Genomic DNA, 23,009 nt, shown 5'->3' on the forward strand with positions numbered 1-23,009 from the left:
CTTTATAAATAAAAGATATTATATTCGTATTTAGGGGCTGCGAAGAAGTGTTTGGCTACCAGGCTGAAAGAGATTCCTGCACGAAGCCGACAATCGACGATGAGATTGCGTTTACGAGTTGTAGAACAGGTGCCAATTTTTCTGCCAGATCGTGGCCAATATCGAGGGTAGGTACAGAAACTTTCTTGTATTCTATATTATGCCTGTTATAACGAAATATTTTGAGGTGTCATTAGCTTCGCAATAAGACTCGATTATATCGATTCGATTACGATTATATCGTGAAAATGTACATAGAAGCTACGAGATAATGTTTGGTGGCAGTGTATGTCACAGAGATCATAAAAGTATTTCAAGAGTCCATTATTCGTAGTATTGATAGGCTAGGACGTTCAAAAATTCGTGCGCAGTAGAATTATTAGCTACTTTGTACGTAATAGGTTTACAAAACGAAGGTGAAAATTAAAATCTGATCAAACGATGTGAGTAAATTGGCAATATTAGCTGATCGATAACGTAGAAAGCGTGGAAAAGGGCGCGAGAAATATTCGTGTACTTTGCAAAATTGTAATTTATTAATAAACTTTTGTAAAGGAAAGATCTCGATAATACATATTGTACAAAAAGATGGTAACGAAAAAGAATTGAAAGAAAAGAAGGAAAAGACAGATATCTGAAACTTATTTTTAGACAAAGTTACATTCTGGTAATATCGATTTCAATAGAAAACGAGTTATTTATTTTCCAGATAGACCGACTTTGATCGATATTTTTAGTAACTTCATGGTGTTCCTGCTTTAGTAGGATACTGTTATCTAGCCATACGGATGTATCTTCGGGGCCTAAAGGGATCCAATTATGCGCACATAATTTCTGGGGTCACTCGTATTTCGTGACCCCCGTTGTATTTCAGCCTGATGTTTATTTCTTGTTTTTCACCAAATCCCATGGAGGTCTAAAAATATTGTAAACTGACCTTTGGGTGAATATCTCGAGTCATTGGCATCTACGTTTCCTCACTTGCAACCGAGCTACAAACCATAAATCAGATAACGTAGTCATTCACAAAAATGTTTTTGTGAATACAAGGATTCGATCAACAGATTAGTCGATCGCTTGATCGTATTACCCTGCTCCGATCGATGAATTATTTTAGTAGGGCGACCGACGGATCAATAATTTCGTAAGAAACGTAATTTCTGGAACGATAGAGGACGCACGCGATTTCAGTTAATTATGCATCGCAGCGATTCTCTCGTAAAAGAACCGGAAATAAACTTTATAGAGGCGTGGCGTCGCAACTGCTTTCAAAGCGGTCGTGAAGTCGGAATTTACAAGCTCGTAAATTAATGCTGTGACGAACAAGAGAGTGTTAGCAAAATAATGCCTCGTCACTGGGTGGTCCTATGATAGATACTGCTTCGTGGAAATATTAAACAGCCTTGCCGAAACGCGATTCGCTAGAAATGCGGCGTGGGAGTAACGCTTACTCTGAAATAAAATTTCTCAAGAGATCGTTTATTTCGGAAATGGTGTTTCCCTTTGTTTCGAAATATCGAGGTGTTCGCGTTTCTGTCGATTGAAAAATCCTGTCGAGGTCTACGTAGTTTGTCCATTTCTCTATATGTTTAAGTAAGTGTAAATTCATTACGCGAATATACTTCTATCATTTACATTACGTTCACATAATATTTTTTGTTTAAATTAACTAGACCAATGTGTTTTTTCAGAGTCATGAATATGGACCTGCACCGCTTACAAAATAAACGATCTATTTATTTAAAAAATAGAGAAAACATACATAAAAGTTATAGTGGCTTACGAAAGTATTTGCAGACTTACGGATACTTTTTACGAATATATCATGTACGTTGTACGATTTTATTTAATAATCCAACTTCTAATTTATGCTATCATTTACGAGATAACGGGGGAATGAAGATTTTTAATAGATTTTTACTAATCGTAGGTAAATCTTTCCTCTGCAAAGAAGTTCCGACAAAGCGATCACAAGATGATGGTCTCAAACAAAATTACCAACGCACGTATACCTCGTAAGTACGTTCATGCCGCATGATTGCTTCTTGGCAGAGGCTTCTGCAGCGGAAAGGTTAATTTCTTGATATTAACTCAAGCAACCAGTTTAAAGTTCCGCGTGCGTCCCGCAGATTACTCAAATTTAACCCAATTAAGGTTCACCAACAGCTCACACATAAATCCAGTTATTTTAACGAAGCGTTTCCAACATTTCTATGACACTGTCTAGTTATGATCAGACAAATTTACGTATACTTGACAAGTTATGTAACTCCAACGTTATTTTATTATTTTTGATTTTCTTGCTCGAGCCATAGAATCTCTCTGGCTTCGATCACGTTACCGCGTAACGTAAATTATTTATTCTCGTTCGCAATTACTTATTCGAGTCACTTGAGCTTCGACATCCTAAAATTCAATCTTGCTTTGTACATTACGCGACATCGCTAGTCCTTGATATAATAATCAGAGAATGAGAAGATATCCTGTACTTCCGATCCAACGACGAAGAAATGTAGAAAACGATAATATGGCTCGAACAACCCTGTGGTAGGTGATTTTAGAAAATAGGCAAGAGAAGTTTACTATCTAATTCCACGCGTTTCCTGAGATACTTTCCGTGACCTCGCACGAATTTCATCGGGCGATAGGGGAAGGATCGTGGATCAGCGTGCCTCCCGTGTACCAACAAATTTCTCTCGTGCGTCTCGTAAAAAGGTCCATTACCCGTGCGAGAATAATTGCGACAATAAAGACTGCCGGTTTCAATTATAACGCAGCTGACCATTAACGGCCGGTTTCCAACGCTCGCGACCACACTCTCGCCTTCTTCGCCAACCTTTTTCTCGCCATCTCTCATTTCCAATTGATTGACCTCTGAACCGATGTGAATGTCCAAGATAGCGCGGCCCGTTCCGTTCCGTTCTCTATCTCTGTCTCTGTTTTCACCAGGGGAGAGAGCAAAGCTTGGATGTGTCATGCACCTTATTGAATATCTCTCGTGTTTGTCCGCGAGAACGGCCATTACGTATGAGCGCGTCTTTTATGTATATAATAATTGTTGCACTGGCTGCCGAGGGGTAAAGTTTCATGTTTAAATATAGAACAATAACAGAACGAGAAGCGGATGAGAACAGCGTAATATTCCGAATATTTAGTCGGCTGCCGCGGAAAAAGCTTCGATTGATAAGGAGGAAGAGCCGAGCGAGGCCGATGCTCGATTCTGACGGAACTGGCGGCGGTCGATGGAGATTTCATTGAAACGCGTTTCTTCTATTTTCGGTGAATGCTGCTTTCGGCTAAGTGAGAATACGTCTCTTTTCTGAAATTATAACATCCAATTAGGCCTTCTTCTGGAATAACGCAAATCAGTGCCGAAGAGATTCTGCGAAAAGGATAAGCCGATGGTTTCAAGACTAGAAACTCAAGTTTGATAGAACTTGGTAGCGAACGAAAGTTTTGTTAAAGAGTTTCGTTTACTTTCGATGAATGCTGGTCTGCGTTAGGCTGAGGTGTCAAATTATTAGTAGCGGGGCTATAGAAAGCGCGAAGAGCTTAAGGATACAAAAATTTGAGTCGTATGGAACTTCATGGTAGCTGGAAATTCTATTACGAGTTTAAGTTTCTTCTATTTTCGGTGGATATTGGCTCGTGAACCGTTTTGACCCCAGAAACGACGATGTTCGCTTTTAATATACCAAATCGTGTAAATATAAATAGGTTCATCGAGTAGCCGATTTTATACGTATGTTATTTTGATGTCAATGCGATTTGTAAAGAGAGGTTCCGTGACTTTCATCGATGCATTTCACAGATTAGTTGGACAAAATATTCGAGTGGAATTGCACAACGCGTGTAATTACACGCGAGAGGCGCATGTTCCGCGGAGCAACGTTCAGGGTGTGTTTTCTACGAACCGGTTACGACAATTGTGTAACCAATGTTTTCTCAGTCAAGCGCTCTTTAGGTTCAACTCGGCGTATTTAGCAGGCTCGGGATCTCCGACTCGTTAAGGATCAAGCATCGAAACGTAATTAAACGTAGACGCGGAAAAGCGCGACATTATTGAAAAATATGAATTACAGATGGTCGATTATTTTGTACTTATGTACTTATATACTTTTGTATATCAGCACTTTAGCGAGACACGTCTGTCATGATTATATCGGTATAATTTGAAACCAGTTTGAAGATGTATAGAAATTACGAGATATTTATCGCAAAAATACATATATTTAATCAAAAGTTAGTATACAGCGTGAGTAGTTATTTTAAGTATATTACAAGTGCTAAATGTGGTCTCATCGAATATCGAGGTTTAAATGGATAATTGATTACTTAAATATTTTTGCGATCTCCGCGAAATGTACATATACTTGTGCTAAATATCTTGTTATTTCTATATATGTGCCGACGATTACGAAAGTGGTCCAAGTCACGCATTTCTCATTTCGAGATATTTAAAGTCTCGCGTTTAACGCGTGAACGAAATTCTGTTTAACGATGTAACAACCAACTCGATTCTACAATTCCTAACCCTAACCCTAACCTTAACCTTAACCTAACCCAAGCAATTTAATCTAACACTTCAACTTCTACTACTTTGCAAACATGATTTCAGATGATTCTAATATAAATAGACACAGCGCAAAATCTCTTGCTACTCGTGAATCGCCATTGATATTCGATCACGTTCGTTCGAAATCGAGAGGAAGAATTAGTATTTTACTTTTTAAGATACCGATGTAAGACAAAGAAAAGAAAATTGAATTGTCTTTTATTTTTAATATTAGACGAAATAAATGTACGTTATATGCTGGTATTTTTATGCAAGCTACATCGAAGTACTTTCGTACTTCGTAGCACTCGTACTTCGAGCAAATTCGTTCGAGATAAAAAAAATTACGGTCGCGCTCGTGAATGAAGTTCGTCACGACCGTGATCGTGATTCTGCGATCACTGCGATAGATCAATGTTAGTGACTTTGCGTGCCATCTTCATTTCATAATCACCGACACACGTATCTTCGAAGTGGTTTGGGCCAGATTTGTAGTTAGTTTGTCGTCAGTTCATAATCGTGATCAGACTGAGAAACGTTTATGCAGCCTCGTATCTTTACAAATTTAAAGGATGGTATCCATGTAAATTGCGTTATTTATTAAATATTACAACGAGTAGTATACATATATTGCAACATATTTTAGATATTCGGCATATTTTCGCATATTATCCGCGACCTGTGTATTCTTGTGTCTTCGGATTTCCCACGAGTGCGTGAAAATCCGACTTTCACTACAGTGCTAATGAAATCTCAAAATGTTTTATATTACACACACGATATGGACATAAAACTTTTCTATGACAAGTGTTGGAGCATTTTCGTGAACCAGTGTATGTGTCTATCGATATAGCGAGCAGATGCTATGCGACGTGAAAGTTTTCCGACCGGTATAACGATAAGGGTGTCGTCGACACCACTTCGTTCCATCGACACAGCCAGGTCGATCGTGGCGTCTGAACTTGGACCTCGACGGCGTAAATCAGCAAAACAACTATCGACAGATTGCATCCATAATTGTATTTTTATACTCGGGTGTTCACGCGCTGCTCCCCTAGACAATTTGTATCGGCTCCTCGTCGAGAAATTCCTTGATCGTACGTAGAATCGTTACCAAATAGAGAAACGAGACAAGACAACGGTAAATGAAATCTTCTAAACAGATAACGAGCAATTATCGTCGTGTCTTCTGTAGCGATCGACAGAAACTCTGTCTTTGATCTTCATCTGTTCCTTACCTCCGCTATGGATGTTCCTTTTTCTGCTTTCGTCGCGGATCGATATAAAAGCGTCATCAGTGATAATTTTCGTAGATTTTTCCGAAGCCTTAGGATCCTGTTTTATAGCATGAATTTAGTAATATATTCGGCAAGATCGGTACTTGAATCGATAGAGAGACAAAGATGATTCAAAATATAAGAAACATTCATTTTTCTGCAAAGAGAATATCAGCGAGAACATAGAAAATAATAAGATTCTTCTTAACCGTTTTGCGTGGCTCACTTAGTTGTATCCTCGAAAGTAAGAGCGCAAAAATCCGCTGTGAAAATGAAACGTGCAGACTCCGATCAGAAAAAACGAAAGCTTCGTTGGTAGCTAAGGGCAATGTTCCGATAAGTTTCATAGCCAATGTACGCTCTAAAACTGTATTCTCTTAATTCGTTCACCACAGTCGACTCTGAAATGACCTAATCATACAGCTGACCGGGGGTTAAGAAAGCAAAGACCTACGAAGACCCCACGTCTGAGGTGTCGCGACCGATTATTTCGGCGCAGCCTGAAAAAAAGATGGACAAGAATGAGTCAGGTCCTGGCGACAAAATTTGCTCGGTAGATTTGCGTGTCTGCCACTTATTAACGATAATCACGATAACGTTGTGTGTCAATCGTGCAGAGGAGCAGCGTCGGTCGGCCGACGACGATAGCTTGGCCAGAGGTCAGGCCGCGTGCACTAATGCCTTGCAACACTGCGGGGGGCGATGTGCATGAGCAAGGTGCATGATCAGTCAACGACAATGAGGTAAGTACGGATGGTAACACAGATTAGGATGATCCTCGACGAACACTGGCGGAGACCTACTTCTTCCACGTGTCTCTTTCGCGGCTCTTTCTAGCAACCCACCCTCCCCCACCATCCTCTGCATAACGCACGCATCCGTCCAACGAGTCAATTCAGGAAGCTTAGATCGTTCAGCTGTAGATTAGTTCAACTGTGCAGTTGAACCGCATATAAAGCATCGTTTGAATTACGGCATGTTACTTTTGCTAATTAGTAGACTGTGGAGTTCCATCCATTTATAGGAATTTCAAAAGTGTAAAATTGCTAAATTAAGTGGGAAATAAGATGGATGGGATCTTAAAAATAATAGTATCGAATGTTAGAAAATAGCAAAATTCGACGCTCGTTTTCGATTGGTAGATGTAATTTTTTCTACACACACGTGGATCTCGAAATTAAGAAATGGAATTGTAAGAGTTTAATTCTACGATTATTCGAAGTTTAACCGTTCTTGATAATCAACTCGAGGACACGTTGAGCGGACGGATCGGTGCCAATAAATTATAGAGTCTAATTCGAAGGGTTAAGGAGCGAATGATTTATGATCGAAATGGAAACGAGAACCGGGCCACTTGTTCTTAAATTCATCGATTAAAGGCGCAGCGACAGCGGACAATTGCAATTTGGCCTGGTGTCAGCCAGAAAATTATTCCAGCGCGTGCATTGAGACTAACGATCAACTGAATTAGATAGAGTTACTGTGCAATAACAGTGCACTAGGTTAATACAACTTTAACTCAATGAAATATCACTCTGTCGGATGATTAGACCGAAAAGTGATAACACGATCAAATCACGCTTAAAAGGATATATTTCTTTTCGAAAATTTGTCAACGTAATATTTTATAGTTTTATAGAACAATTGGTAAATAATTCTCTAAATTAGGAAAGGATCTTTCGAATTGTGAAACATTTGGCATTATGTTGTGTTTCGATTATATCAATCATATGATTTAAAATATCTTCACAGAAAATATCTCGTATTTTTATCGAATAATTTGCGAATGATTCCTCGATTTGTGAAAGAATCTTTGAAATTTTTAGACATTTGGGAAACAGTTGCGTTAAGGATGGATTGGAAGATTTTTAAAGAAAATATTCGATATCTTTGTCGAATAATTGTTCAAGTTGAGAAAGAATCTTGTAAATGTCGAGTCGGTTGGGAAACAATTATGCCAATTACTGTTCAGCCAGAGGCACAATCATGTTTCATCGTTTAACCAGGACCGAACGAGGCAATAGGTGAATTAGATCACTAAGCTGAATTATTTTCGCCACTCACTCTGCTCTCGGTTCGCTCGAGTTCCGTCCCATTCGATTAGTGTAAACCCTACTATTAACCTATTGAGTCTGGCCTATCGTAAATGCTGCGTGTTAGGTGCTCGCTCTGGTTCACCGTGACTGCCCTCCTAAATAAAGAAGTGATATTATAGTAGTGTATGGTTGAACCGTGTCCTCGTTGCTCGTTTGACGAAATACATGAAAATACGATCTATTCGTTCCTTCGATCTCTCTCCTTTCGTTTCTTTGGAATTTTGCATTTTGATCCTTGCTCTATATTTGACAGTGTAATTAGAGTAATTATCGTGATTCTTTAATGTCTTGAATTTCCTTAACTCTTTAAACTTCTACCACTAAAATATTTCGTTTCTTTGGAATTTCGAGTTTTCTTTTCTACTTGACGTTGGGTATATTTCGTAATTAAGAATATCTGGTGATTACATAGATTTTTGGAACTAAAGGAATTGTAATTAATTAAAAGGATTCATTCACGTTCAAAGAATTTGATCGCCCTTCGTTGCATTTATCAACAAACGTCACAAAAATCTTGCTTTATAGGCTTGCAAATTTTAACACTCTCTGAATTTCGGTTAGAGAATCATTTCTTCAATCTTTAACATTATACCAACGTGAATTAAGAAGTTTGCTTTATAATTATCTAATTATATGTAGACAGACTACAGATGGTCATACAAATCCAAGTCTTTATAAACGTAATTAAACAAATTGAGTTTGATGTTCGCAAACGGAGATTTGTTTCGTTAAATGTTACAACGAACGCTATGCTTAGCATATTTTATATACACTTTTGCAGATTGTATACATCTTATCGTTTCTTTATATCTCTATTTACCAGATATTCATGAGCACCTCCTATCTAATTAAATGGAACGTGTCCAAACTTCATGTTTAAACTTTTCAATATTCCAAATTTTCATCAACCATATTTCAACCCATATTTCAGAATACGTACGTGTCCGAAAACAGGAAATGACAAGCTGTTAAAATGTTTTCTTACACGTACCCATCTTGGTATTCCATTCTTGTTTTAAAAACAAAATTCCTCGATTTCCATCGTAAGCTAATTTACCGTATTCCGTGTATCGCGATTTACGTCAATGATGCGAGACACGTGTGAGCGAGGACGTGCTGACAGGTGGCTGACGACGATTCGCAAGTTTTGTATTACGACCACGAGCGTTATCATGGCGAGTATCATCGTCAAAGCATTTCGATTGCAAACGTTCTTACTTGTCGTGCGTTCGTTGTAGCCAACACAACCGATCTTCCGAATGATTTCTTCCAAGTTTACCCTACATGTTCGATTTGGATCGTCGGTTGCAGTGCGCGTTTATTGCACGCGTTACGACTTCGTTACATCGTGGAGTGCTTCTGTGATAACGCTGTGCGCACAGGAGAATTTTCTATTTGAACTTTCGATTATGTGGAAATTAATTTCGTTAGGTTTTATCGGCATTTCGCCGCTTGGATTCTCAGTCGTTCTATCTTCGTTGGCTTGTAAACCGAACAAACCGAGTTTCAAGTTTAGGAAGTTTAATGCCATTTTGTGGATTGTAGGATTGTAGAAAGAACCGAATGTTAGTTGCTTTGTAAATAGAGTCTTCGTCGTATTATCATGAATTTGTATTCTTCGTGTCATACGAGACACACGTGGTTTGCTTAATTACATGGTTTTCTTTTTTTGGAAAAGCGGAGCTGGAACAACTAAGAAGAAAGGACGGACTAACAGCGGAGCGATGAAAATAAATAGTGGCGATGAAGCTTGTTGATTTCGAAGCTTTCTAGAATTCGTAACTTCTTGTGGATCGAATAAGAATCGTTCTGTTGCAAATACCACTTCCATAACTTTCGCAAATATTTATCTACAAAGATCCAACTGACACGTATAATTTCGTTCTGTCGAAGATTCCGGTTTGTCAAGGAAACTCACCAACCAACATGTTTACTTCCCCTTCGATGAAGTTCTTTTCTAGTTATACTTACTTTTTTTGCGTCTCGGTTTGTTCAGCCTTGATCCAGAGAATGTGAAAAATATCAGCGCGAAATGGGACGCAATACGATTGGAAGAATTGTAAACAAGTACAAGGTTCGTCGAACAATAATCCAGACCTTGGAAAATACCAAAATCAATATGAAATCGATAATTCTCCAAATTTATCAACTTCCGCAAATTCTACGACGATCGCTCTCGATTTATTTAAATCGTTCAGTCGAACACCATCTTTCTTCGCTGTTCAATATTGAAAACGATAATAGGTCCAGTTCTATGAATTTCACGAACTATAATATACTTTTTTCGATTTCTGCTTAAGTTTCGCTATGAATTTATCGAATAACCTAACACTATATTTTCAAGACGAAAGGTCAATTTCATTAGATATTATGAAGGAAGACGGCTGACGGAAGAGGTAGAAGAGAAGCAAGACGCGTGCCGCGAGGTCTAAGGTCGGCTCGTGTACGACCTGGAACCGATATGACGATCGAGGAAATAACAATTGACTCGGTATTATCGTGCACAAACGTTAGCCACCGATCCCTCCATTCTGTTCCATCGACGTTTCCTTTGATCCTCGCAACTCTAACGAAGAAATATCATTCGTCGCTATACAAACTTCACCGGTCTAGTTTCCGCGCAACTCCGACTGCTTTCCGCGCACTGCGACTACCAGAATACGGATTTTTACGCAAATTCATACATTTGAGAGTGTAATTCAAGAAATAGAATCTCGATAGAAAATTATTTTATCTACCGTATGTTACAGAAAGCACTGTACATCTTCTTCGTATATTTTCCATATTTCTTCATATCACGTGCATCCTGTGCAATTTGACACTTTCAAATTTCCTATGTTTGCACAAAGATCCGCAGTCTGACGTTTGCTATTCGTCGAATGTATTTCCACGATTACGATTTTTCATTATATTTTGTACTTTTTCTTTTTTTAATTGAATCAAGAAAGTATTCGAATACTTGTATGATAAAACTTTATACGAATATGTTATGTGCGCTGTATAGAGACATTTAAAAATTAATTACCACTGTAACGAGACTAATAGATGTCTTCTAGCGTGCTATAATCGTACGTATAAATATAACAAAGAATAAGAAGAATCGTAGAAACAAAGATGAGAAGGAGGCAACGGTCAAGAAAAGAGATCGATCCTGATTCGAGCAATTTACAATTGTTGATTTCCATACAAATTTGAACAAAAGCTATTTGCAGAATACTTGCAATAACAACGTTATCGTTAATTAATGAAATCATAGATAATTTTAACGATTTTGCAAAACATGTGGGAGATGAAAACTAAGAATATTCCATATGCCAAGTGCAAAGTAAGTAGTATAAACCGGTTGCTGTTTTGATTGACCTTCACTGCTCTAAATCAAAGTTTATCAGAACTACAATATAAAGCATGGAAGTTCGATATGCGCAAAATATTTACATTAATAATCAATCAAGGAGCCCAGACAAGTCAGCAAATCGGAATATCACGATCTGTCAATCTTTCTCAATTTTTACATCTCGATTCTCATATTTCATCGTTATATAATTCTGACGTCTTCAAATCATAGCACAAAGGATTAATTAAATTACAATCACTTCGATCGATCGAACGTTTCAAATAATAAAACGCTCAAACTATATTCCAAGTCCGATTATTTTAATATCTTATTCGAGTCCTAGCTTAATCGAAGTCTCATTTCAGTCCCAATCGTCTTTGTCAGACGTAGTAAATCCAAACTTTCTACAATTTACACTAACCATATAAACCTAGAATTTACATACATATTAGAATTCATCTACGATATCTACAGCATAGAATTTACGAGTCATTTGCAATTTAGAATTTATTTACAGTATCTACGATACAGGATTCACAGGATCCATCCACGATATGCATAATGCATAATTTTAGTTTCATGAGAAATATCTACAATGTAGAATTTAGAATCCATTTATACATAAAACGATTATAAAACATGCTGAATTACAATATTCGCATGCGCGTACATTCTGTTCCGCTGTTTTAAGACACATTTTCCATTGGACTCGAAGTACTGAAGACGGGATGAAAACATAGTTCAAACGAAGCTATCAAACAGCGCACACCACATGCACGCGATTCATTCAAAGACAATTATTGTAATAATTCATTGTATAATACGGCCACGATACAGCGAGGTCGTAAATCAAACTATGGAATAACTTCTTTCTTCTGAGATTTTATATTCGTTAGAAGTAGAAAACCTGCGGCTATTTATTTTTTATTTTAACCACTATTTTGATTCAAGATTCAAAATACAAGAACGAGGAAGAGGAATCGTTTATATAAATATAAACCTTTATTTATTTATATAATTTTATTTATAATATTGCATGTACATATACAAAATTATAATATCCGAATCTAAATTAATCATTGGTTCTTTATTAGATCTACATTAGACTGCAAATATTATAGTCCTCGTCATAACTATAAACACGGGTTACATTGTGTATTTCTTACAAACAAGCATCGATTCCTAAACGATTAAAATCCATCGAAACAATTATCAACCTCTCTTTTTCATCTTCGCTCGTAAAATACCATAGCACTGTATTAAAAAAAGGATCGTACATTACATGTTTTTTTTTTAAATAAATATTGCTTTCCGAACAAACACGATTCGATAAAACGATTGGTACAGTTTTCCACTTTGCGAGAAACAAACACCCTGTAATATCCCGAGTACACTGTGTATATTGATACCGTATTAATACTCTGTATATTATATATTTATTACTCTGCATATCGCATACATTGCATACATAGTTCTTCAACCGAACATCGAAGAAAACAAAATACGTAGAATGATCCGCACGTGTCGCGCCGGTATCAGTAGTATAACCCAACGCCTGGTCAGCCCGAAATTCCAAAGGCGTTTCGCGAATCTGTCTCGCGCGTAACAATTTGCACGTGTCAAAGAACTATCGCCGAGATACATAATACGTACTCGTTGGTGATCGATGCATACACAAACCGAACCTCGGCTCGTCCTCGTTCGAACGAATCTGAACGCGGAGGCGCGTGTAAGCTTTATCGCCCTTCCCCGCGAGCCACGCAGCCCCGATTTCAAAGTGCAGTCAACAGCATGTGCACGTGATTCTCAATCGAATCGGACCTAGATTCGGCACAGCTGCACGACCGCGTTTCCGCGACGCCGCCGGTCTAGCATTTCTTAGGGAAAAATCGAGCCAGTAGAAAACAGATAGCTGGAAATGATGGACAGCGAAACGATACCGCTGAAGAGCCGGGCGAACTTAACCCCGTTGCCCATGGGTTCCACGGGGGGGCAGATCGAAGTCTAAACACGATTATGCAACGTTGTGTAGTCTGGTCGACAGTGTTATTATTGATTGGTAGATTGCTATTGTATTATATGTTTATGTATCTTTGACAAAATTCAGCATGTGAAAATCTACAGAGTGCAGAGATACTGCAGTATCTGTTGGCGTCGAAAATAAGCGCACGATTAATGAAATTAGATAAATAGACGATGTTTTGCCAAATACAGCTTGTTTACGCAAAAATGTAAATATTAATTTGAATTATTCGCTGCATGATCTATGTACTGTGAGACATATAATAGATAAAACTGTAATATACAGGGTGCGGGAAAAATTGTATTGCACATTTTTTACTTATTTTCCCATATAGAATGACATCAAATAGATCGTTTGCTTGTATCTTTAATTATATAATAGATAAAACTGTAATATACAGGGTGCGGGGAAAATTGTATTGCACATTTTTTACTTATTTTCCCATATAGAATGACATCAAATAGATCGTTTGCTTGTATCTAGTCGATAATTAGGTACGTTCGAGTATACTTGATAAATTTTCAAACCCGAATTTGTCGGAAACCGAGCTTCGGAGGAAAATATCTTCCTATTTTTGCCTAAGGAATCGTTTCGTTCCCGCTTGTACATAACTTTCCATCGTAGCCTGTGTAACGCTAGTGTCAGTTCGATTAAACTTCATCGATAGCTCCACCACCTATCCGCTTACTTTTCTTCCTGATTGTATACAGAATTGTCCTAACTTTTGGAAACGTGTAGTACTCGACAAAATTAGCAGTAAAGTCTTAACAAACACGAGTCGAAAAACCGTTTGTGTTGGACTTACGAGACGTTTTCTACTTCAAGTGGAATTTACACGCAACGATTCGCGAAAGGTGACGCGAACGTGGTGGCCTGTGACATGGTCGTCTCGTTCACCCCATTTAAATCTCTCAGACTCTTATTTGTGGTGACATCTAAAAACTATAGCGCACGGTAATTCAGTTGTTTCGCAAACTCTATGAGAAAACTAATTCTCCATGAGAAAACATATCGAAGTGTGTGTTGAAATCAACCGGAGACATATCGAACATATGTTGTAGAGATAATGTCTTACTAACAAAAACATCTCGTAACTCCGAAACGAGTAGTTTTTTGACCCATGTCCGTTAAGACATGTTTGCTTGTTTTAACGAGTACTACTTACACGATTCAATTAGTTCGTCTTCAACACTATGTGCGTCTCCAAATATCTGCAACGTTTTAGAACACGCTGAATGAAATTTTGAAAAATTGCCACTATGTTAGAACGAAATATTTTCTTACTTTTTACTCTACAGAAAATGTATTACTTTTATCGAACGAGATTGAAAGTTCGAAGAAAATTGAAAGTAAGGGTTTCGCAGAAAGTAAGGAGTTCCAGACGATTCACTCGCTCTAAGAAATTTTTAATCTCCGCTTTAAACTAGTTTATCGAAATGTTGTGTTTAATAAATTAGTAGAAGTTGAGTAAAGTAACAAATTTTTCCTTTCTGAAGTAATAATGTACATTATTGAAATATTAAAATACAATTTTTACCAAAGAAACGAAGATGGAAGGTATAAAATGGAAAAGATACGTGACAAAGTCGAGCATTTATTCATAAAGTTTACAAGAAATCATTAGAAACACCAAAACCTGAGAACGTCTGCAACTTTCCGAAATCTCTACGGAATGGTTTTGATATTAATGATGTCTTCTACGTTTCCATTCCTGGCTCCTGCTGACTCTGCTGGAGGAGCGTTGAATAACCGTCACAGTTATTTTTAAAAGACGGTAACTGTAATAAGAGGTAGAATAAGTGGCTGTACTACACTCTTTAGATTGAATTTTTACAAGTACGAGGATGTCGATGGATGTTTTCAAGAGTAAATGAAGTGAAAGATGGTTGATAATAAGGGTGACTCGAGTGGATATTTTCTTGGCAATTTTTACCAATGAAAATTCCGATATTCAACTAGAATAACAAGATAAAAGGAAGATTCAATTAAAATATGCAAACATTTCTTAGAATTTCTGGAAAATTCATATTAATTAAAGAAATAACATATCGCTGTAAAAATGTTATCTCTTACACATGTATACAGGGTGTCTCAGCTAAATTAGATCGTCTAAATATTTGCCTTAATTACGATCGTATAAAAAATCTTTCCCGATAAAAGGAAGATTCAATTAAAATATGCAAACGTTTCTTAGAATTTCTAGAAAATCCGTCTTAATTAAAGAAATAACACGTCGCTGCAAAAATGTCATTATCTTGTGTACATGTATACAGAGAGTCTCAGCTAAATGAGATCACCTAAATATCTGTCTTATTTACGATTGTATGAAAAATCTTCTCAGGGCAAATTTGTACTATTTCAAGGGATACATACAATGACGGAAAGAAGTTTTTCTCAAGTATACTGTATCTTTCGTCGAAGATATAAAAATTCCTAAGTTTCGTTCCATGAAAAACATACACATTTTAATTCAAGAAGAGTACGAATAAATAAAATGTACATTATTAATAAGATTCTGCTATTTTCGTGCTCTCCAAGTATTATTAAAAAAATTAACGCCAACGCAGCAAACGTAATAAAAATATCTACTTATCAGTGATAAAATAGACAGACAGACTGTTTTGAAAGAGCTAAAAAACTTCGCACACACAATCGTCGTCAATCTACATTACCAAAGAAATTATCTGCTCCGCTTCTGTAGATTTCTTCATCAAAAAAATTCCATCGCTACTCAAGAGGTAACAACCCTTCTGATAACTCATAGAAATCTACGATCTTTCTTTTTTAAATCATTCTACGTTTACTTAATTTATAATTCTTGTCAAGTTTGATACGTTTCGACTTAAACCACAAAATATTTATTAATCTTTTAAAGTTCCCAAGAATATTATCCTAGTGAGACATAATCTTTTATTTTTCAAAAAAGAAACAAAGAAGAGAAGAATTATCTAAAATAAGAAAAAGGAATCATAAATCTTTCAAATCTATTTTTTTATCACGGTTAACATCAAGATCGATCAAGTTCAAGATTGGAAAGTAGAAAATAGAGAAACGTGACAATTCTGCAAGCATTATTTTTCGAAGATAGAACATCGATCGAGTGAAATTATGAAACTCACGGAAAGTGGAGCGGATCGTTCTACCTTCTAAGTAGTTCAATTATTATTTTCACTGACATGCAACACGCCCCTGACTCTAAAGAAAAAAAAAAATATTTTTCTATGTCTCGTTTACAATAGTTGGAGATTCTGCTTCTCCAGTTATTTTATATTACAGCCATAACGAAACTGTAGAAAAACTTTCAAAATACCAAAAAAGTGGGGACTCTGATATTTCTAGCGTTAGTTACGATAATACAATATCATTAAAATTATCGTCGCACAGCCGTTCGAGTAAGTTACTTGACGATCGCGTATCAGTGCCGAGCGATAAGCGCTGACGATAAGAAGGAATGTCCTACGTCGACGAATCAGTTTACAATTATGCAAATCCTTACCTGTTTCCTCGTTAATACGATAGATCGGTACTCTATATGTCATGCGATACGTGTCTCACCTTCCTCGTCTCTTTAATCGCTTACGTAGGAATTTCAGTAATTCCCTAACGCGATCACGAGCCAGAGGAAATCACTATCGTACGAGAAAATCATTATCGCTCGAATGCACGAGCTGTGTGAATGCACGTGATGACGGAGGCTTGACTATACCGTGCAGTACATTGATACACGTGGCGTACTCTAATCGCAATGGCGCCTGCAGAATCGCGATAATCAATGAACGTACAAAAATAACAACTCTCCAGTGCAACGTATACAATTTGTTTCCATAATCACACGCAGAAATTACACGTGGCAATTTTTTGCTGCGCTCGAACGATTCGCGCCAACATGGAAGACACGTCATTGTTGTTGTACATGTCGATAGTTTCTTGTAAACTAAGATACGATACTGTGGCGCGTGGTTCTTCTTTACGATAGATTTCGAGATTTTCGTTGATTATTCAGGATTATTTGATAATTATTGGAAAACGATAAGATTAGATGGGAAAGCTCGTAACGCGAGTTTGGTTTATTCTACGAAAGATTAGGTGAATTGTATTACAAACGATGTTTCAAGCAGACTCTTGCACGATTGTTCAGATATTTATTGTTTGTTCATTTTCTGTCACTTTGTTTCATCGTACGACGATTTTGTTGATTTGTACGACGCTTTTTAGTTCGTTCGATTTCATTCTGAATTCGATGGTCTTTATCGTGTTTGAAGATCGTAAAGATTGTAAGAAAGCTTTAATTTTGTGTCGTCCGACGTATTTTTCTAATCGAACTCGAACAACACAACTTAATTCTCGATAACACGTTATTCCTTTCGTAATCGACACATATATCTTAATTGTGTTGAGAAGTTTCGTATTTTGATATAGAAAAATTATTAATCGTGGAAGGATACGAAGATCACGCGAGAAAAACATCGGTCCAGTTTCATTGATTTTCGTGTCTTTCTCGCTTGATCACACAAAATGTAATATTCTAGCGATACGATAAAGGAAATTGTTGGATAATGTTGATAATATAGGAGTATTCAATGGTATCAAATGTAAAATATGAGAAATGTAACTGTATGTCTACATGTAAATTATTACTGCAGTAACATCTGCGAAATGAGATTCTTCCGGAACGATTAAGAAAGCAGCTGAAAATATTGCAAGGTCGAAGCCATAGGAGCTGTAAAACTGATAGCCTGTACTATTCTGGCTATCCTGTCTGCAATACCAGTAATGCAACGAACATAGACGAAGTATCGATGTTGCAAAACCCGTTACACGAGTCTGTTTATAAATACAATATCATTTTTGCCGTTTGCATAACCAGTCGGCAAAGTGATCAGAAATAGACGAACATTAAAAAAATCATAACTACAATTCATCAAACGATCAGTTTACTTCCCCAACGTCGCATCCATCTTTCACAGTTAAAAAAAAAAAAAAAAAAAGAAATTGAAAGACGAGCTTGAAATAAACGAAACAGACGTTCAACTTTTTACTTAAAGAAGGAAAAGTTTCCCGGACACGTTTCAATTACACTCTTGAGGTAAACCGATACGAATGCTGACGACCCGTAAGCCGATACCATCTACAATCACGTTCTCGTTATTTTAGATTGTAGGTCTTTACCAATCGACAAAAACCAAAAGAAAGAGAACAAAAATTGTGGAATTGCTGTATCGGCAGAGTATTACATTGCAACGTAAGTAAACTTGCTTAAATAAAGGAAAATATTGAGTTTAACCGAACTTACTTATATTACAATGCGATATTATTGCGTATGACGAGAATCATATTCGAGGAAGGTTTGTGTAAACTATAAAAATCGGGATCGAAACAGTTGCATATTTTGGTGAATGGAAAAATCTACATAACGAAGATTAAGCGAAAGAAAAATACATAATGTTACCGTGTAAACAAAGTATTAGCTATCGCATAACGAAGATTAAACTGGATAAAAGTAAATATTAGAAAAGAAAAATACACAGAACTGTTCACAAACAAAGTCTCCTCCATCGTATGAGACAAATTCAACTGCATTGAAATTCGAGTAGATCAGATAAGCCGAAAAATAAGACTCTTCCTTATTCTCATCTAACGAACAGAAAAACCTGTCCAATATTCGTATATTTCACCGGTATCGCCTAATCAAAGTTCAATGGAAGGAATCGCGTTCATAGTGGGACGTCACCTCCTAAATCTCTAGTGGAAACATCGGTCATTATCTACCCGGCTGTTCGCACCCCCCATACGAGGTTTCTATGAATAGAAACGTCGAACAATCTCTCTGTAGCTGGACGATAATCGGAATTGGTACGATCGTCGGAAAGAAACGAGGGTAGGAGGTCGATCGGGCGTCCCCTGTTTCCCCTCGGCGTGTATCGCGAAAATACGCGGACGTATTTATCGAATTTATCGTACTCGAGACGAAATACAGCGCGATTAACCAAACCGCGACCACCGCCACCCCTTTGTCTCCCACTGACCAAGGAAGAATCACATTCTTTCTAAATTATAACGCATACGAAGACTGCAGGAGAAGAACGCGATACATCACCTATTTTATCACGTTTCCTACCTTTCTCAGGCAAATAATTTTGAAATTCGGCACATTGAAGATCGATGCCATTATTTCACTTTGGATGATAAAACGTACGAATTTACGTTTTTAATTTACGAGGATAAATACTATTTCCCTAAGATTTCGTTGCATTTCATGATATTTGTTTGCGACAAATATTAGACTATCGATGTATGAACAGAATACAATAGTGGAATATCGAAACACTAAGAAAACTTCGTCGATTCATCAGCTATTTTTCAAAGACAGATCCTAACAGAGCCTAACAAAGTATCTTCGTTTTGCCTCGTTTAGCATGAAACTCGAATCAGTGCATCAACGAACATAAAATATCACGCTCCTTCCCTTAACCTTCGTATCTACTCACGCGTTACTTTATTCCTTCGTCTCCTGGCACAGATCTTACGTACACGTGTTCCAGGTATCTGATGAAAAATCGAGATTGACCTCGAGGAACTAAAAACACTACAGACGTTCTATGACAGTTTCACGCGAATCAGTGATAAACTTGGTATTTTACGGTCGTACATTCAATTGGACAACGGACGTAAGAGATAACCAAGTTCACCTGGAGAATATGACTAGGCTAGCACGTTCGGTTCCTCTGTACCGGCCAAAGAAACGTGACAGAGATCGAGCGATCTCGCTCCATCGACCCCTTCTCTCGATCTACTATGAAGCACACACGAGGACGCGTACCACCAGCAGTCCGACGTGACCTCCCCCTTCTCTATGATCGCGTTTGACGCTCCGCCACCTACTCCTCTGCTGATCTTTTCCCCTCCTTCGAGCTGCGCCTCCTTATTGTTCCACTCCTCTAATCCGTGAAATCTAGAACAAGAACCGCGTGGCGAGGCTAGCCGGTACCAGTGGCACCGAGGAACTCGGTACCAACGGAGGTCTCATCTTCGGGAACGAGAACCGCGCTCCCTCTCTTTCTCTTTTTCTCTCTCTTTCTCTCTTTTTCCTCTCTTTTCGTCGTCGTTTACGATACGACCACGTTGAGCACGTTCTCCGATAACGAGCCCCACGATCGGCAAAAGTGCGCGTATAAAACCGATCCTGGTCACCTGGAACACCTAGTCCACCGGTACACCGTGTCTGGAACACATCGTCTCCGTATCTCCGAAGATTCACGTTTCCAGTTTAGGATCTCCGAATCGACCAACTCCTTGAACATTCGATCGGCCGAAGAATATTTGTAAAAGTTTCGTACAGTTCGAAGAGTGGACGGATCAAAGGCACGTGTCGTGTTTACCAGTGAACGCGATACCTTTCGAGCGGCTTTCGTGAATTAAGGGAACCACGATAATCCGTCACTGTGTCGTTCGACTGGTTACCAGTGGGAATTACACGTAGCTGTCTTTTCGAAGAAGCGAAAGTTGTACCATTCGCAATGCCACGAAGCGGTTGCCGCGCGAAAACCACCATGTTTGGAAGAAGCAGAGCGAGGACTATAGTCCTGGTCGGCCTGATGTTGCTCACGCTTCTCGACACGGTTAACAGCACTCCTTACAAGAGGTCCTTGCTCAGGCTATGCTCGAAAAGTCTCAGCGACGCTCTGTACCTCGCGTGCAAGGATCGAGGTTACAACGAACCGTTTTCCTACAGCAGCGAGGATAGTCCTATGGATTCCGTGGGCCCGGGACTCGCGGAGGAGTGTTGCTACCATACGTGCACCTATACCCAGCTGCAACAATATTGCAAGCCGGAGAAGTCCAGTTCCGTGGACGCCGTGTGAGTGGATGTTAGTTTCTCCTGTTTTTCTTTTGGTATTTTTCTACACTGTAAGCTACGAAACTTTGTACACGCTATTTTCCTTGCTGCGCCGCTTCTGCACGATGGTTAGACAGTTATTTATCGGTCGATCGAGTTTTTGACGAGTAAATTGATCCCTTGATCGAGTTTCTGGGTTTTAGCCGGACGAATTATTCAAAGTTTGATAGTTACCAGAGGTTTCGAAGATTTCATTTTTAGACATGGTTTTTGACAACTGTGCGTCTTTCTTTGACGCGAAGGTTTCTTCTCAGTTTAGTTTTCACATATAAATCACTAGATTTCTCATACGCTTTTTTCTTTATTCGTAATTTTGCATATTTTCGTAATCGTCGATATTAGATTCTGGAAAACGAATCTTTTCGTAGAAAGTGATAGTAGTTTTCAGTTACGATCTTTTGCTTTTTTCTTTGTCTGCGAAGCGTTTGAAACGTTAATTGGACATTTGAAACTTTAATCGATCTGCTGCGGCGCAGTTAATTTTCTCCTTCGACCAAATTAAAATTCAATTCAAGAGACATTCGCAAATCTTCTCGTGGTTTCATCGATGGATCGATGAAACGAAATCAGGGGATCAACGTTATTCTTGTTGTCGATTATGGTCGCTTACCTCGCACTTTATTAACCTTTCCAATAACATTATAATTTCCAATAACACCTCGTCTTTGCCTTGAGGACCAATCTTCGCCAGACGTGTTTAAATATTCAACGCGACGATCAATTTCTTTCCTGTCTTGGCCGGAAATCATCGACTTCGCGGGATCTAGCCGATTTAACTGTTAAATTGACCCGTTCAACGTCTGAATATTTCATTATGCAAAGATTTTTACAACAACTTCCAGCCTTCGACTCGCCTTGGGTTTTTTCCAGTGATTTCGGCTGCAATTATCGGCCATGAGATTAATTTCCCAACGACCTCGTTAACATTCCAAGTTCGAAATAGCTTCTGCGACTCAATTTCTTCTTTTACTTCTGTTATTTATTCGTATATCGTGCTTCAGTTTTATTTCTCTTTCGATGCGCTCGTTTATCAATTTATTAATAACACAAGGAAGTTGTTTTTCGCAAAGATCGTCTTGTACAACGAGATGAATTTAAGGGAAAGCAACGTTCAATATTTTTCGATGAAAATCGACTTTACGATTCCGAGTTTCTAATTCTAGTCGATGTTACGATGAATTACGTGGAACGTAACTCGGATGTATATTTAAATCGATCTTTGATAAGCCAGATCGACGTTTCAACTTTATCTTCGAAACATTTAGCTCAGCTGTCGAAATCTCGATCCAGATATCGTCTATTCAGTTCATCGATCCACTCGTTACCAATATGAACAAATATAATATTTTATTCTTCACTGAAAGTTATTCCAAATCCTTATAGATTAGTAAAAATTTGAGACAGAAGTGTATTCACTTTCTAACGCAAGTGCGACAAATCAGAGCACCCGATAGATTTGCATTATTTAATTTTATTTTAAAGAACCATCCCGGATCAAGGAATTATCTCAAATCACTAGCAAATATTTTCAAAAATTCGTTTAAAGGATATCTGTTCGATTACCAATTGAATCTCGACAGATCAAAGCGGTATCCGAGGTAACTCTCCCTGCCTCCAAAAGCACCAACGAATGATCATCACGAATTATTATCAAAATTATACCCTTAAGAATTTATTTGACAAAAATCCATAAACCAAACGTATTAGAGGCACTCGAAGCAGCCGTCCGTAGGTCCCAATTCGTATTCCTCGATCACGTCAAAGATTTTAATATACCTTGACGGAAAT

The 23,009-nt window shown here is 37.9% G+C and overlaps 1 protein-coding gene across 2 annotated transcripts in view; it reads left to right on the plus strand.

The window, feature by feature from the left end:
- Positions 1-40: 40 nt before the first annotated feature.
- The window catches only part of LOC138187392 (insulin-like growth factor I, juvenile form), a 28,678-nt gene continuing 5,709 nt past the window's right edge, over positions 41-23,009 (plus strand). Inside the window, exons 1-5 of one of the 2 annotated variants that reach the window (XM_069128124.1) lie at positions 41-167; positions 1,414-1,632; positions 1,733-1,866; positions 1,970-2,054; positions 17,968-21,182. In XM_069128124.1, the coding sequence (XP_068984225.1) occupies positions 20,842-21,182 (341 nt within the window). In that variant the 5' untranslated portion in view covers positions 41-167; positions 1,414-1,632; positions 1,733-1,866; positions 1,970-2,054; positions 17,968-20,841. The remainder of the gene's footprint in view (positions 168-1,413; positions 1,633-1,732; positions 1,867-1,969; positions 2,055-17,967; positions 21,183-23,009) is intronic. The other variant, XM_069128123.1, reaches the window with a different exon arrangement.

This window comes from Bombus flavifrons, chromosome 15, assembly GCF_040668555.2.
Source record: "Bombus flavifrons isolate JBK064 chromosome 15, iyBomFlav1_principal, whole genome shotgun sequence".
NCBI lineage: Eukaryota > Metazoa > Arthropoda > Insecta > Hymenoptera > Apidae > Bombus > Bombus flavifrons.